The sequence below is a fragment of the Filicampus tigris genome, chromosome 2 (genome assembly GCF_054856515.1).
Source record: "Filicampus tigris isolate MCC_2025a chromosome 2, RoL_Ftig_1.0, whole genome shotgun sequence".
Classification (NCBI taxonomy): domain Eukaryota; kingdom Metazoa; phylum Chordata; class Actinopteri; order Syngnathiformes; family Syngnathidae; genus Filicampus; species Filicampus tigris.
In genome coordinates this window covers 8,585,844-8,603,658 of record NC_141218.1, presented here as the reverse complement: position 1 = coordinate 8,603,658, position 17,815 = coordinate 8,585,844, and the positions used below count along the sequence as shown (strand labels likewise).

General features: G+C 45.8%; 2 protein-coding genes across 5 annotated transcripts; both read right to left on the bottom strand.

The window, feature by feature from the left end:
- Positions 1 to 586: 586 nt before the first annotated feature.
- LOC147151283 (leukotriene C4 synthase-like) lies at positions 587 to 2,582 on the bottom strand. Its single transcript, XM_086024609.1, has 5 exons — positions 2,414 to 2,582; positions 1,775 to 1,874; positions 1,623 to 1,693; positions 1,457 to 1,538; positions 587 to 692 (listed from the first exon to the last, which is right to left on the bottom strand). Exons 1-5 carry the CDS (start codon positions 2,580 to 2,582, stop codon positions 587 to 589), a joined length of 528 nt encoding a protein of 175 aa, XP_085880735.1.
- Positions 2,583 to 2,631: 49 nt separating this feature from the next.
- maml1 (mastermind-like transcriptional coactivator 1) lies at positions 2,632 to 17,563 on the bottom strand. Of its 4 annotated transcripts, none has more exons than XM_086054517.1 (6): positions 17,168 to 17,562; positions 16,114 to 16,441; positions 9,283 to 10,620; positions 7,029 to 7,277; positions 6,563 to 6,692; positions 2,632 to 4,543 (listed from the first exon to the last, which is right to left on the bottom strand). In XM_086054517.1, exons 2-6 carry the CDS (start codon positions 16,432 to 16,434, stop codon positions 3,633 to 3,635), a joined length of 2,949 nt encoding a protein of 982 aa, XP_085910643.1. In that variant the 5' UTR covers positions 16,435 to 16,441; positions 17,168 to 17,562; the 3' UTR covers positions 2,632 to 3,632. The 4 variants fall into 4 exon arrangements, with proteins under 4 accessions (XP_085910643.1, XP_085910651.1, XP_085910633.1 ...); XM_086054525.1 differs by having other exon boundaries at positions 17,456 to 17,562; XM_086054507.1 differs by having other exon boundaries at positions 7,029 to 7,274; positions 16,114 to 17,563.
- Between the last annotated feature and the right edge of the window lie 252 nt (positions 17,564 to 17,815).

Genomic DNA, 17,815 nt, shown 5'->3' with positions numbered 1-17,815 from the left:
GGTTTTCATTTGAAGAAGGGGGCTGAGATGCCTTCGCTGGTGAAACTTGGCGTCGCCTTCACAAGTGCATCAAGATCAGGTGCCCAACCCTGAGCAAGGTCATTCAAGTGATCGTCAGTACGCCCTCCGCTGGACAAATTAGCAATGACATATTGCAGCGAACAGAGCCAGCAGTTGCTCAGAGAGAGAAATAATTATTTTGAAATATTCCTTGTAAATAATACAAATAGAAATACAATTGATGGCCAAAGTGAAAATTACTTTAGATATGTATGATACTGCTCTCATCGACTTGCCAAAACCAGCCCTTTGAAGAAGTCTTTCTTTTCAAGCACTACTTTATTAAGGTACATTTATTTGAATTCCATGTCCAAAACATTTGAATTAAAGAATTATTGAATAGAGTTTTGATGCGTTTCGACATTTCAGTACAGTGTTAATGTGCAAACTGTGCTTGCAGTGGCTTGCATCAAAATGTTTACATGAAAAATGATTGAAAATCCTCAATGCAACAAAAACAAAGTTCCTGGAGGTTGAGCAGACTGCATTTTTATTGGTCGCTGAGGTTGAGACGAGGGCCGACAGGTCAGCGGAGGCGGGCGGCAAGTCGCCAGAAGGACGCCAAGACGCCGACGCAGGAGAAGCCGATGAGCAGCCAGAGGAAGCCCGCGCTCACGTAGAGGGCACGCAAACTGACAAATGCGAACAACGTCATGACGTCACCACTGTCATGTCATACAAAGAGCAGAGGCGCCTTGATATATGAGTTGAATTTGTTCCATGGCTACGCTCGAATTTCAAAACATCCACATCTAAAAGCATCTGCTTTGAGATGACCAAGAATGGCGTCCAGCTGTTTCAGACCCCCCTATTAATGTCATTTGTAGTTAGTACTGTAATAGCACTCTATAATATAAAAACATGGCCACATGGGGGCAGTAGATGAGACAAAACATCCTGTAGTATATGGAGACATCTCATATTCTGTCAGCCCCTCGGTACAACATTATTCATCGCTCTTCACCAAGGATAAGTAATACATGCCTGTAGTGCCATTACAGTCTGTCTGCATGTGTTGCTAGCACTGTTGGTGTTAAAAATAATTATTACACCATGTGTCAATGAGGTTTCCCGCTGGATGTTAGCATTCAGCTAGTTGGAGGCTTGTAATCCACAAACCTGTCATTTGCTTTGATTTCTGTGACATTTTAGCGTGAATGTCAGCTGGGTGTCTGTGCCCCCCCAGCCCAAAAAAGTTTGATCTTTTTTGCGGGGAAAATGTCCACAATTTTACAAACTGGCCCTTGTTGTCACGTGAGTTGAGCTCGCTGCCATCGTGAGGCACTCATATTTCTAAGTAAAGTTGTAACTCGAAAAACGTTCAAGCTGGGCCGCTCTTATCTCAAGGCGCCAATGCGTTTCATGTCACGGCGACTCGTGTGGCGTGCAAACTGACCGTTGCTGCGGCGACTCGGCATAACCTTGAAAGTAACGCAGACGCGCTAACACGTATGCCACGCCGCACACACAAGACGCACCTGCAGGACGCGCACAAGCACACGGACTTGAGCACGCATGTCGTCGCAAGTAGCACGCCTCTTCGAGGGCGGCGGTGGCGTCACCTTGGCTGAAGAAGACTCCGGACGTCCACAAGATGGCGATGAAGAGGGGGAAATATTCGGAGCAATTCACTCTGCGAGTTCATCACAATTATAATAGGTCGCAATTGTCAGTCACGCGCGTGTTTGGGCACGTGACGTCACCATGCACTTACTGAGCCCTGTAGACCCTCTCAAAGTTGGGGGGTCCACTCGTACACGGGGGGGACACTCCAAACTTCCTCCGGGCGCTGATTACCTGCAGGGAAAAGTACGCTGCGCGCGCAAACACACGGATCACCATCATACACACGCGCAGTATTACACGCCCATACAAATAACACAATTACACACACAAATATACACGATTAACCATTGCGCACAATATTAAGTAAAATGTACACACATAAATCACACACAAATGCCAAACTCACAAACATATCAGAAAATTTGAGTTTGACAAGTCACACAATCAACAAACTCAGACGCGCACACACAAATGACTCTAACACACCTAACAGTTAAACACTGTCTGTGATGGTCATTCGTGCAACATTAATAACCTTCACACACATTCAATTTTACACAAACACGAAACAATTAAAAAAAAACGTTACACTAAGGACACAAACTTTCATTGAAATGACCACTACAAACATATTTTATAGAAATAAGTACACAACTTTCAAATCGTGTACTTATTTCTGTAAAATAAAATTGTACACGCAAACAAATTATACAACTGCACTCAAAATTAACAGCTAAACACCACCATTCCACACAGGCCTCTGACCCCAAATGGCTGCCCGCCTCACCCTGCTCCAGAACGGCGACGACGGTGACGGCGGCCAGGCCGGCCAGCTGACGATGGTGCTCATCCATGGCGTCAACTCCAGTGTGCAGCCCAGGTGACCGGTCCCGACACTTGGGTGCCATCAAGTGGGCTGGGCCACAAGTACTGACGGACAACGGTTGGTGACGCATGCAAATGACAACAATGTATTCGTCTTGACACACACAGACACACACCGCGTTTGTGGAGTAGAAGTATATTTACAAGACATAAACCTCTTGTTTAACACAAACATATCAAAAGTAGAAAATACTTACAAAAATGGTCTGCCATATATAAAAATAACATCTATGTCCAGATCGCAACATTACATACAAAAAATAAATTCAAAAACATTTACACGCGAACGAGGCGGCGCCGGCCGCCAGCCAACGGCAACTCATTCCAGTCTTGAGCGATACGTCCATCCACCAATCGGCGCGAGCGCGTCCAGGAAGGCGGTGTCGCTAACAAACTCCACTCAAGTTGGAGGATGAACCACATCTGAGAACATGTGACAAGTCATGTGACAAGTCATGTAACACCACTTGTATGGCGTCATGCGACGTGTGACAAGTGGTGTCACGTGACGGTACGAGTGTCGCGTTGTCGAACGCGTTGCACGACATATACCCCAGGCGGTGTCATATGACTCCTCGTAACATCTGACATGCATATGACGTCATGTGATGAATCATGTGGCATGACATGAAACGTGACGCCACTTGGGCACCTGCGATGTGTCACGTGAGGCGTTATGTAACATTTGACATTGTAACTTCACGTGACGTCATGTGAACAAGTGGTGTCACGTGACACCACGTGACATGTCAGATGTTACGTGTGTCAGATGAATGTCACGTGTGGCGTGTTGCACAAAATATGCTCGGGGGGGGGATTGGGGTAGCGTCACATGTTGCGTCACACTGACAATGTCAGGCGTCACATGACACATCTGACATGTAACATGCGTCATGTGACATCACGTGACCGACACCACTTAGAGCGCACATGTGTGATGTGTTATTGAAGTGTCATGTGACGCCACCTGACGCTTCATGTAACATTTGATATCATGTGACGTCACGTGACATGGTGACACCTAATAGCCGGTGACCTGTCACACGACCCTGCTCGGGGCACCCGTGGCGTGACACAGGCGGGTCTCTCCCAGTCGGTGGCGGAGGGAAGCGCGACGGCGTCTACTGGTGCGATGCGAGCAGCTCGTCGAGGTCAGCCATCCACTCGTGCGCGCTCTGCCCCTTGAGCAACGACTCCACCAGGTCGCTCTCGGCGGCGAAGCTCCCGGCGGCGGCGTTGTAGCCGAAGGAGAGCTGCTGCTGATTGGCCGTCCTGCTGACCTGGTAACCTTGGTTACATGCCAGGCCCTGCCGCCCACCGCTGGCCGGCGTCCCGTATGCCACCAGGTCGGGGAGGACGCTCTGATTGGTCGGGTGGTTCTGAGGGGCTTGCTGTTGAGTCTGTGGCGGGCCCAAGCCTTGCGGGTTGGGTGGCCCCCGCTGCTGGGCGCTCTGCATCATGCCCGCCACGGGCCGTCCCGTGGGGTTGGCATTAAAAGCGGCGGCGGGCATCTTGGGGATGCGAGACTGCTGCTGCTGCATGTGGAAGGCGTTTGTGGCGTTGGCGAAGGCGTTGGGGGGTAGGCCGGCGCTAGCGGGCGCCGTTGGCTGCTGCCACACGGCGTTCTGGGCGGCCTGCATGTTGGCGGGCATGCGGGCGGCGGCCAACTGCTGCTGCTTCAGCATGGCGGCGGCGTTGGGCTGTTTGCTGAGGTGCTGCTGGGCCAGCAGGTTGTGCCTGTACAGGGGCTGGCGCTGCTGGGCCGGATGGCCGCCACCGCCGTGCCCGCCGCTTGGGTGAAGGCTCATGTTGTTGTACAGCACCTGCTGCACGTCCACGCCAGCTCCGCCCCCGCACGATGCCAGCCCAAGGTCCGCCTGGCTCACCGTCGGCGGCGGGGCCGCGCCGCCCGCCGTCATGGCGCCGGAGACCATGTTGAGTCCCATCATGCTTTGAGGCTGAGGGAACATGCGCTGGCCAGAGGGGGCGGGGCCTCCCATGGAAGACACACTGGCCATCGACTGCGACGAAGCTGAGGTCGGGCAAAGCATGACGCACGTTAGTCGCAAGAACATGAGAGCGGTCCCTATATATTGTTAGGCTGTTGTGAACTTCCTATCATAACAATAAAATTAAAAAAAATAGAAAAAAATAGAAAAATAGCAAAGTGCTGGCTAAATGTTTTTTTTTTTAACTCATTCAACTGCCATTGACGAATTTACTTGTCTTTTCACAGTCCAGCCATTAAATCCCAGGAATTTATTTATCCATCCATCCATTATCTATTCCGCTTATCCTCACAAGGGTCGCGGACGTGCTGGAGTCTATCCCAGCTGTCATCGGGCATATTTGTTTCAAATTTTTTCAAACGTTAGGGTAAAAGAGGGTCAGAAAATGTCAGTGAATGATTTCAATATCTACACAGATTAAAAAGAATATTTAACTATAGTGTTTCCTGCATATTTGTGGTTCGTCACTTCACCCATTTACAAAATTTTTCAGGGAGCCTCGTGTAGTACCCTCACTACTATCAAAAACACGCCAGCTCGTTTTTCGGCCTATTTAATAGAAAAGCGGTGCTGTGCTGTCATCTTGTGGTATCTGTAGGCAATTATAAACTAGAGGTGCAAAAATTAAATCGGCAACATCTCAATTGTCAAATTAATAAGCAACTGTTTTGATAATTGATCGCTGGGAGACTGTTTAACTACAAATTGTTCAACTCTTCGGATTTCAGCCTCTCAAAGAAAATATTCTCAGATTTCAGTCATCCTACACGGAAGCAAACTGATCATCTGTGTTTTTTCTAGATAAAATATTTGCAAACATTGTTCGGAAATCAAGATTTTCCGACAGTTGCGGACTAAATCGGGACTGAATATCATCAACTAGGTTTGTGCATTTTCTGCTCTTTCAGTTTGAACAAATGTCCCGTTTATGAATAGAGTTGAAAATGCCCAAATGATTTTCTTTTTTTTGATATTCATCAACAGATTGAAAAAAAAAAGCAACAGACTGATTAATTATTAAAATAGTTGCTAGTTGCAGCACTTTTATAACCCTTGCAACCTTTGCATAAAAATATAAAAAAGGAGAAGTGATGTTGACGTCAATGACGAAACAGTCGTGTTGTATACAAATGAGCTCATTTGCATGGCACTGCTCCAACAAAAGAAAAAAATGTTTCGGGGATGTGTCAAAAACACCATGAAGGCCTGAGCCCAGTTTGGAACCCAAAAGCTTAAAATTGTGAGGCAAACGTCCCAACCACTTTCTTCCCGTGCTGCCTTTGGCGTATTATGCCGTATAGACTGCACGCCATTTATCATATCTGTGCTTTTTGGGCTATTTTAACAAAGCTTGAAGATGCCCCAAAATATTGTCAGAGCCCTGAAAGCACAGTTGTGCTCTTAAGTTGTTTGATACATCATATGAATAAGTTTTGCCTGACCTGCCAAGTTGTGCCAGGCTGTCAACTTCTGGAATTGGTATCAGAGAGGTTTGTGGGCGTAACCCATCTCGACTGGGAGACTAAAAGATCGGTTCTCTCAGAGCATCATATATTTCAAATGCAACTGTGTCAAAGACGGCGTTTTGACGTGAGAAATGTTATCACTCAATTATTTGATGGAAGAGTCGTTAGGATAATCGATTCTCAAAGGGTTTGATGGTGATAGTGCCAATAGCTTATGATATACAAGGCTGACGGTTTCATCTTTGAATACAAGAATTTAGAAACATTCTGACGTGGGTGTCACTTAACTTGCATGATTGCACAATTCCAAGTGTGGTATATTTGGAACTTGTGGAATGTCACATTGTATTTTAGCTTCTGGTTTAAATGAGTGGTACAACAACGTTGTTGTTCCAAAGTGTGCTTTAAAAAAAACAAACTAGATTGTAATATTTGTCCTTACATTGGGTAGTATCATGAAAATATCAGTAAATAGATTTTACAAAAGGAAAAAAAAAAGTGCAGTAGAAACAAATACATTTTGGATTGGATTTGCAAAAAATCCTGCTCTGTGATGGAGCATGATGATTTTCTGACCTGTAAACTGGCTGACGGGCGCCTGGGCAAAAGCGTTCTGATTGGCCGTCTGTCCGGGCTGGTCCTGGTACTGAGGGGGTGGTCTGGTCAGATGTCTCTGGAGCTGCTGGTCCTGCTGACGTTGTTTCTCCTGCACGGCGCAACGCCACAACAGGATTGGTAACCGGAGACCGTGTGGCGAGTCGCGCGCGGGTCATAATTAAGAAGTCTCACGTCACATATTAACCGTCACAGTTTTACGTTAAAAAAAAAAAAAAAAAGTTAGTTTCATAAACATAGAATGTAGTTGCATGGAGTTATGTTTTTTTAAAAAACACTCGTTTGATTATATTTTTCAATTTCACTTTGAGTTATTCCGTTTGTTTTCGTGAACTATAATAACATTGGTCCCAAATAAAATCATACAAAGTTTCTGAGCGAGCCAAAGCGAGCTTAGCACTTAGTTGGGAATGTAGTGCAAAGTGACCTGTTCCGCCATCATCTGCTGTCTCTGCAGGTACTGCTGCTTCTGCTGCTCCAGAATCTTTTGTTGCTGTTGCTGTTTGAGTGCCGCCGCCGCCGCCGCCTGGCTGCCGAGGTAGGCCGTGTTGCCGTGGTTACCTGCCATGGCGTTGGGCCCGGGAGGCGCCGCCATTCCGCCGCCGCCTGGCGCGGACGTCAGGGCGCCGGTGGGGCTCGGGCCGTGCGGAGGCGCCGGGTACGAATTCTGGTCCTGCTACGAGATGACACAGACAAAAAAGTACGGCCACAGCGTTGCAATAGTATTAGAATTCGTTAATCGGATTAACATTTATTTTTCAATTAAGTTTATAGCTAAATCTTTTTTTTTTAAACAATGACTTTTTACAAACCAATTATTGTTGCTTACTATTGGTACTGTTTAATGATGAAACAAAATAAACAAGTGTGCTAAAGGTGCAACAATTAATTGACAACTGGTTGGATTACCAAATTAATCAAGTATTTTTGATAAGTAGTTAAATGTTTGGATAACTTCTTCAATTAGAAATTGTCTAAAACTTCAGAATTTTATCCCAACAATAATTAGTCTCCATTGTCTTGTCGTTTTTCATGAAGGCAGACTTGCGTTGCATCAAAATAAAACATTTACTTTTACTTTGAAAAACGATACACATCTTTGCCTGTTTTTTGACAAGTCACAGATCAATTTATCGTGCAAATATATATATTTTTAAAAATATTTGAAAAAATCTGATTCATTTACAAAATCGACAGATTACCCGATTAATACAATAAGTTAGTTGCAGCTAGGTCCGAAGGATCTGGGGAAATAATCTAACTACGCTCACGATTCTGAAAAAACTAGCGTGGCCATTTTTTCCTCATTGAGCGATAAGCCGATGTAAGTATTGTGACAGGTTACTGACATGTTCATAAACAAACACACAAGCATTTAGTGGTGTATGTGTGTGTGCGTTTGTGTCAGTTGGGGAGGCGAGAAGCAGAGCAAAAGAAATGCCCATGGAACTTTTGACTCGAGTGCATCTTGCTGGATGCGGTGTCAAGCACCACCTGCAGGACAAACTCTTGCCTAATGTTTGCCATGAGCTCATGTAGGAAGCAGCTATGTGACATTCTAAATGTGTTAGACTTTTTTTAACCCACATACCTTGTTGGATTTTGGGGGGATTTTTTTTTTAGCTTGTTTGTGGAAATTTGGGGCCTTGAAATTTTTCACTTTCTGTCATTACAGCCATTTTCCAAAATCAAAAAAGTTCAATTTCTTTCTCATTAATGAAAAAACTCAGCACGCCATCTTGACGGAAAAAAACCTGAATCTGAAATGTAGAATTGTTTGCAATTTCATTAAAAAAGAAAAACTGATATATCATATGGTCATAAGCAGTTACATTTACTTGACTTTTTTGCCATTCTGCCTCGTGGCAGCCAACCAGCATACTACGTGACTACGTCTCACACACAGCCAAAGTCAGAGCTCGAAGGTCCCCCGTACCCTGCGGTGTGTCACACACAGCCAAACAGAGCTACTGTAAAAACTGTTGGGAAAAAAAAAAGGCGCCGAGTGAACAGGACGCTGTTTGGCTGTGTGTGACATAGATGCCTGATGCTGATTGGCTGCCGAGAAGAAATGGCAAAAAAAAGCTGATTTGTTTAATACGCAACGACGTCTCACCGCTCCAAAAGCATCATTCATGCCGCGCCGCAGCAACCGCGCGAGCTACATTGACTGCAATTGAAACGCGCCGCCATTTTCAAATTATGTGTTGATTAATTTCATTATCAATTATTTGTCAATTTAACCGATTCATTGTTGTACCTCTAAAGCAGTGTTTATCAACCTTTATTGAGCCAAGGCACATATTTCACATGGGAAAAAAATCTCACAGCACATCACTTTACAATTTTAAAAATTGGCTATAACCCTGTATAGCCACATCATGTATCTTCTGTCATCGAGTGGAAGTAAGTTTTACTGTTTTGCCTGTTACTATACGTGGTTGGCATAAATAAATTAACAAAACCGTTTTTTTAATTCAGGAAATAATTTTTGGGCCAAAATAATTGACATTGGATAATTTCTCGCAGTACACCTGATGATCTCTCACAGCACACTAATGTGCCACGACACACTGGTTGAGAATCACTGCTCTGAAGTATAAGATTGGTATATTTAATAAGCTGAAGTTGGATATTTCCAAACGCACGTATGTCTGTGTGTGTGTGTGTGTGCCTGTTACCTGCGAGTGTGTTAGATGTTGGCGGAAGTTCATGTTATTCTTCTGCTTCATTTGCTGCTGCTGCTGTTGCTGCTGTCTGAGCAGGCTGAGGAGGGCGGCCTTATTCTGGTTCTGGCCGTTGGGGGGCCGGGGCGGACCGGGTCCGGCTTCAAAGTGGGACAGGGGCTTGGTGTTGTTGTAGTTCAACATAGCCGCCTGGGCCCCCGACGTGGGCGGGTGGTTGAGAGGAGGCCCCTGAGCCGGGTGGCCCAGCAAGTTGGGGTGGCCGGCGGCCCCCGTCATGTAGCTGTTGGCCCCCGCCTTGGGAGAGCCCTTTGGAGGCTGGCCGGACATGAGACGCTGCTTCTGCGCGCCGGAATTGAAGTCCTGTGGGTACAAGGAGGGCGTGGCCGGCTTGTCTACGCCAAACGCCGCCCCCAGCGGGCTCTGCGAGGGGGCGGCCATCTGTGTCCAGGGTGGGGGGTGTGCGTGGGGGCCCCCCTGGCCGTGGAACTTGGCCACGGTGGGCGGCGTCTGTTTGTGCTGCAGCTGGCTGTGGAGGTGCTGCGCCCGCTGCTGCTGGGCGGCCAGCTGCTGAAGCTGCTGCGCAGGGGACAGGTCTTTGGCGAGGAGGTGGTTGGGGGGCGGCGGGTGTTGCCTGGGCGGGGGCGCGGCCGGGGAGGAGGCCGACGAAGCGGCCGCCGGAGAGCTGGTGGGGTGAGGAGGAGGCGGAGGCCCCGAAGACGCCGAGCGGACGTGAGGGGACCCGGTGCGCGAGTCCTGTTCAAAGGCGGACGGGGAGAACTCGGCTTTCACGCTTCCCAAATCCAGAGGAAGGAGACTCTGGGAGGACTGGCCACCCACCACCCCGCCGCTCCCAGGGTTAGGTGTCATCTCCAGAGGGTCTTTGCGGTCCTCGAAGCCATCGTTGAGGATGTCCTGGATGTCCTCGTAGGGCACGGTACAGTTGAGCTCCTCCATAAGGTCCGACCACTCCTGCTCATCTAAGTTGAGGTCCGGGAACAGGTTGTTGTTGTTTCCTCCTGCCGACGGCGGCATGATGGGCAGGATGTCGTCGGGCTCCTGCTTCATTTCCTTGCGGTGGAAGTCGGCCGCCGCGACCTCCTTGGCGCCATCCGCCCCCAACTCTACGGAGGCGGCGTGGGTGCCATTGGAGGCCAACGCGTCGCCCAGGGCCAGCTTGGAGTCCATCGGGGAGCCGTTGGCCTTGGCGGCGGCGGCGGCGGCATCTATGCAGGCCTTCTTGCTGTGTGGGAAGCCGTCCGAAAAGCCATTAACCTGCTCGCGGCCCAGAGGCGACCCGGCGCTCTCCAGCTTCCTCTTCACCGTCTCCTGCAACTGCAACACAAACCAAAAACAGGATCCATGAAACACACAAGGACTTCCACTCAAATCAATTTCCCACATTGAAATGAATCATAACACCTTAAGTACATATCAGCCAGACCCCAATTATTTTTGTTAAGTGAGTCCCATGAGGACACGGGCACCATCGTGCGCACCACAAAAACCTGGCGGACTGCTTCCTCCATTGGGGGCCTCAGAAGACCAGGCCATGACCAGAACCAGAACCAGGACAATGGGCCTAGTTCTGGTCCACATCTTCAAGGGTGGTTCTCATGGGACTGGCCCACTTTGCACTGATATCAGGGATGTGCAAACTTTTTCCCTTCCGGAAATTGCGGGCATAATAAACCAAAAAATATGAGGAACGAGTTAATAGGTAGGGCTGTAGGTCTGCAACTAACGATTATTTTAATAATTGATGAATCTACATTTTTTTTTCAATTAATCTCTGGATATTTTTTTAATTGTCATCCCTTCATTGAGAAACAGGACATGATTTCAAATTGACAGTGCAGGAAACACAAATATATATTCCTTAAGATTCAGTTAACTTGTTTCATCTGTAACATCAGTCAGAAAACCTGCTAAAATGTTGCTCACTGTCAAAAGTCAAAACAGATGTTTGCAATTTGTAAAAACTAATGTCTGCTTCTGTGCAGGACTACAGGGAGTATTTATTGTTGAGTAGGGCTGTCACATCTTTTTAGAATCAATGATCCTATTGGTTATTCCATCGATTATTAAAGTAATTTTTTTGCAGGTTGATCCCAGTGGACTGAAGCAAGCTATTTTATTCAACAATAAAACGACAATATGAATGAATAAAGATTTCTTAATAGAATAAACAGCTATTATTTCTTAAATTCATTCTGTATGGCAGTAAACTTTATTTTCTTGTCTCGAAGCAAAGTTAAATTGATTAAAAAATAGCTCTGCGGTAATGTAATTTTGTAAAAGAACATTTATTTTAAAAGTATTTTTACTTGCTCGACTTAGAGATACAAAAAAAAAATGAAGTACAAAAAAATTTGTACTATTTTCAATTGAACCTTTAATGATTTACGCTTTTAACTTTTTTCTGCTAAACATTATTTTGGAGTTTAATTGATAAGAACAAATACAAAAACATAAACAAACTGTAGCAAAGCAGTCTGATGTGTGCATCACAATGCTTTTACCAAAAGCTCATTTGCAACGCTCGTGCCTGAAATTAAAGTGAAACAACATCGAATCACTCCAAACTCAACAAAATATAAATTTCCATATGTGAAACAAACACGTGGAAAGACAGCATCCAACTTTGTATCTTTAAGATTGCTTAAAATTCAGAGGATTCAGAAAATAAGTTAAACTAGGTCTCACGCACTAAAACCAATATATCAATTATACTGCAGTTGCAACATAAGTGTCCACACCTTTGTAGAATTTCCCTCCACTGTATTCCTTAAAAAAAAGTTTCTCATTATTAAATGGCTATTTTTTTTTTAATCAAACAATAAAAAAGGCGCACAGCACATTTAACATTTTTATTCATTCATACAAATTAGCAGGCCCATCTATCTGCTTAAAAAGAAAAAAAGAAGTTTGTCCAAGCCTGGTCGCCACTGATTTTATACATGTGACAAACTAGAAACAATCTTCCCTCTTCAGCTCTCAACATCAAGTCATGTGATAAGTGGGCCAGTAACAAGTGAGTGTGTGTGGTGTGCGTGTGTGTGCATGTGTGTGTACGTGTACTTTTGATGAGTCAAAGTGAGCTGAACAAGTGAGCGATTGAAGTTTCAGAACTTGAAATTCTGGTAAGACTCCACCCACCCCACGGTTGCCATGGAGACGACCTGCAAAGAGGGGCAGCAACGTGCCAGAGTGTCCGCTCATCTATCACAATCAATCCGAATGCTACGGTGGCTAATTAGGTTCACCTGCAGCTAAAGGCTAATGCTAGCCTACCGCTTCTGTCTGGATCCAAATACTTAGATCTAACATCTGGATCCAGAAATCAGTCTTGGTCAATGTGGATCTACGGATTTGGACCGATTTATTTATAAGAGCTGGGCATCGTAACTCTGGCCCCGAGTTTCCGTCCTGCGTGTTTAATTGACCTACGTGCTCCCAGGCGGTCGGAGTCAGCCAACCGCCGTTGAGAACGGACTTAACCGATACCACGTCACACACAGGTGCCGCACTCCTAACACGTGGTCGAGTAAGGAAGAAATAAAAAATAAATGAGTGTTGTGTACCTTGCAGTCACACAGACGGAATGACATGTGCCCCATATTCTTTTTATTTCACCGATCACCACGCTGTGCGTGCGTCAGTTGTTTTTGTTTGATATTTTATGTTCTGTTTATGTTGGTCGTTTGGCGCCGTGTCCGCTCGTGCGACGTCAAGATGACGTTCTCGACGCCGATGATTAGCTGTCGCCGACGAGGGATGGGCCCGGGCCACGTGGGCCGATCGAATATGCAGGACGGAAACTCAGGGACGGGGGGACGATGCCCAGCTCTGCTATTTATATTAGGCTATCTATTTATCTATATATATCCATATATAGCCCATCTCTGAAGCTAGCTATCAAGCTATCAGTCTGGATCACTCTATAGTTCTGATCTATAATCCAGCTATCGATCTGGACGTGTAAATATTCATTAATTGAAGGAGTATCACTCCCTGGAAGTAGATGCTAATTACCTATTAAGATGTCAATGCGATCTTATATTGACTGTAGCATTAGCCCTGGCCATGTTTTTTTTTAATTAAGAATGTATTGTACTTAAATATACAATGTGTGTAATTATTTTGGTTGTGTATTTAGTTTGCTAAATGGGGTGTCATTAAACAGTTTAAAGCATGCTAAAGGAGGGCAGAATCACTAACACGTCACACGCATGCTAGGCAAGGAACTTTCAAGGTGCTTTCACATCATTGGAACTTACGGACACACACCACCGTTTGGCATGTTTTTCTTTGATTAGGTTTTTAAGATCAAGCAAAGCTAAAATCAAAACCATAATTGAATCTCAATTAATTGCAACGCCCTAGAATGTGGTTCAGGAACAAATTAAACTCATACCTCAAGGCATCATTGTATTCATACTTGATATTAAAAGTAATCTGCAGTTGGTTTGTTTGTAGTGTATTTTATGATACTAGAGATGAAAAAAATACTTAATTAACGATAGTTATTTTGATAAAGGATTGTCTAGAGAAATTGTTCAACGTAAATATTCAGAATTTCAGTCTCTCAAAAGGAAATTTTCTCAGATTTCCATGAATGCAGACTGACCGATTATCTTCTGTGTTTAACCAAATGAAGATATTCGCAAACATCTGCTTTTACTTTGGAAAGCAATCATCAACATTTTTGCCAATTTTCTGATGGACTAAACCATAAACAGAATCATCAACATTTAGTAATTGCAAATGTTCTGCACTGCCAATTTGTCCTGTTTTAGAAAAAATACAAACATTTTTTTTTAACCAATTCATCGGGAAAATAACAGACCGATTCACTGATTATTAGAATAATGCTTAAACATGATATGAGCAAATGAATCAGTGAGTAAATGATGCCTCCTGCTAATGCTTGCTCTTCATTCTGGCACAAAAATGTCAAATATTCATGATGGCGCTTGGATGGAATGCTATGCTTGAACTGCTCACATTTTATTTTGTCTGCTCTTCTATCTCCATTTCAATCTATCGTCACAGATATTTAGCTGTTTCTATCTTGTTGTTTATCAACTTTTCTATCTCTGTCTATATGGCTCTGTTTAAATCTCCTAATTAAGGAGTGTCCAACAACTATATGATGGATGCTTAGCTCTGAACACAAATAGGCGGTGAACAAATCAGAATTTCCGGACTTGGATCAGACAGAATTTGAGAATGTCACCGTACGTACTTTATTGTGACAAGAGCCTCGACTGCTGCTACATTGCATTGACAGGGTCCGATATTGCACCCTTTGGGGTGAGCCATGTTGTGGTTGCCAGAATTGGCAGTGTATTCATGGTATAGTTTTGATGAGTATTTCATATTTACTGTCTTTATTATTCAAGGCTTTAGAAAATACTACTTTTTTATCTCGCGGTCGGGCAAGCGGCAGTGAACTTCTGATGGCCTGACATGCTGTCACGTAGTGGCCTGCGACCACCTTTAATGTAGAACCTTGAGGGAGTGTCCCCGTCAGCGAGTATTTATGGCACCAAAAACAACCCTGGGTTCTCCCTTTGGCCGTGGCATGGTCACGGAAAGTCAATTTCAACCAAAAATTGGCCGTGGCATGGTCACGGAAAGTCAATTTCAACCAAAAATTATTCCGGAAGTAGAAGCGACTGCCAAAATGCGCCAGACTACTCCCCGCTTCAACACAGTTTTCAAAGAAGTGAATTCAGGCTTGATTAAGTGCTTTGGGGTAGATAAAGACTCCATTAGGAGCTAGTTGGATTTGATGGACTATGGGGTGGGTTTTTTTCCTCCCAAAAATTACAATAAGTTAGGTCAAGTCCACACAAAGACAAAGGGTCCATTTTTGTTCTGATTTTGTCACTTTCCGACCAAAGACATCAAACGCCTGACTACCTGAACGTGATGTCTTCTAAAATTGCCTTTAAGATGATGCTGTGATCTGAAGTCAGTTAAGAGTGGATTTGTCCCAATAGTGGGGCCCCAAACGGGTCGGGCCAACAATCTGAAATAGGTGTTCAATATTTACCACCTAATATCTTGGGTGCGTGGGGAAAACCGATGTCTCTCAAGCCATTTGACTCCATGAATTGGGACGTAAATGCAATATAGCCAACTGAAGATGCATGCTGACCGACCAACAAAGCAGCAGAGGTAAATAAATAAAAATTCCTACCCGATGAGGATTTTTGTACAAAAGTTTGTTCCCCAGACAGCAGAAAGTATTTTCCAAAGCAGGTCTTTTTGTAACGACATCACCCTATTTCTAGAAGTCTTGCTGCCACTTCGTCATCGGCACTTTGAAGGCTCAGACGGGTTAAGTTTTTCTAACGTAAACTTGTGCTGCTCAAACTGGCATCAGTGATATTGGGTTAGCTTTATTTCAAAATTTAGCATTTGCGCGTTACTCATTTTTCGCTTTCACAATGAGTTGTAGTCCTACTGATAGCAATTGTTGTGGTAGTAGTTATAGCAATAATCGTGATATTAGTGTTAGTAGTACTCGTAGTAGAAGTAGCCATTGTTGTACTAGTCAAAGCAATGATACAAGTAGTAAGCTAATTGCAGTAGTAGTAGTCGTAGTAGTTTTAAGAGTTACTGTTGTAGTCATAAGAGCTGAACTTGTAGTGGTAGTAACTGTTGAAGTCATGGCAGTAGTTGAGATACAAGTTGTAGTCGTAGTGTTAGCAATAGTGGTCACTGTATTGGTATCATCAATTATCCAAAGCCACCACTTACAAATATATTGACAAAAGGAACAAAAAGCTGACTGAGTGGTGGTGGTGTTGTACTCACTGCAATGAGCGTGCTGTTCCGGCTCTGCTCGGCGACTCCTCCGCTACCATCGCCGAGCTCCGCGCCAGACGCTCCGACACCGCCACCCCCTCCTCCGCTGCCGGGCCCGGGCGCCCTCTGTCCGGCCTGCTCCCCGGCGCTCGCCGGGGGCTGCCGGTGCTTGTTGGACCTCTTGGCCTTGGCCTGCAGGCAGCGCTGGTGCAGGGCGAGGGTCTGCTGCCTCTCCAGCTCCAAGCTCTCCAGTGCGGCGGCCTCGTAGCGTCTCTCGCAGCTGTTGTGATGCTGCCGGAAGAGCTCGATTCTCCGCCGGAGCCGCTCCATCACCGCGCTGTGTCGCGGTGTAACAAAATCCGCCATCATCAATAGAAAAAAAAAAAAAAAAAAAAAAAAAAAAGGCTTGCGGGCTCAGGTTAGGTCCATAAAACTCTGACTGTGGCTCTCGCTTATTATTATTATTACTTTTTATGGCTAAGGGCGTCCGTACACCCCCCCGCCCGTGCGTCCGTCAGTCTCTCGACCCTTACAAAGCCAGTCGTGCTCCTGGCTCCATTGGAGGAGACCTTTTGTATTGCTTAAAGCCTTCGGTCACCACCCGGACCTTTGGCCGGGGAGAAGAGCGAGACGCGAGGCCGAGCTGCGGGGAGAGGGGCAGCGAGAAGCCGCGTCCAAGTTGGCCACAGAGCTAACTAACTAGCGCGTTAGCAACATTTGTGTTGTGTTTACATGCTAGCACATTCCTCCACTCGCCAGAAGTTGCACGGCCGAAAAAAAAGTGGCAAATGTAGCAGCCCCTCTGCCGGAGTGAGCTCACGGGGCACGGGGCATGTTTTTAGGCGGCCAATTTCATGTCAACACGGTGGCAACTTAAGTCGCTGGATGGATGTTAGATGGCTGCTAAGCTAACGCGAGCTAAGCCACTTGGCGACTCTTGAGAGCGGACTTTTCTTGTTCGCCAACTTCAGAGGCCTTTCCGGCTCGACTGGCGCACAAAATGGTGGCCTTTTCGTTTCGGGCGCTACGACAACATTGTCCGCGTGTGTCAAAAGGGACTTACTGTGAACGTGGGGTTGGGCCGTGCGCTCTCTCTACGGCATCTGTTGAGGCAACAGCTGATCCTCCGCCCGCCTGGCCGCTTGTTCGCCTAGCCGCCTCCTCCTGCGGCGCCCGCCCGCCTCCCTACCACCCTCCCTCCGTGTAGCCAAGGCTAGCTGCTCGGCTAGCTCTGTTCGGGGGGCTGCCTGCTTGCCTGCCTGCCTGCCTGACGAGTTAGTTAGCTCTGAACGAAGCAAACTCGGAGCGTGCTCGTTGTCAAAAGGTCGCCGCGGGTTGACGGTGCTCCTACCGGGTTAGAGCTGCTTGTGACTCCGTTAGTGCTCGTCTATTGTTTTCCAGCGGACGGGCTCAACCGCCGCCATTTTGGTAACTTTCTCTTTTTTTCCCCTTGATGGAGAGTATTGTCCACGCTCCGCCCCCTCGCTTGTGATGGATAGCGCAAGAGGCCAATAGACGGCAGCCAATGGGGGAGCATGTGAAAGGGGGACAACGGCCGTGATAGCAATTTTCAAATGCTATTTCAAATTGATTGAAGTTTTTTAATCCCATCAAACTATTGTGTTTTTAGGACTTTTACAACATTTCACAAACAGATTTTAAGTTTAAAAAATGTTTTGTTTTCTATCTCTAAATTTCAGATACAAGTTTG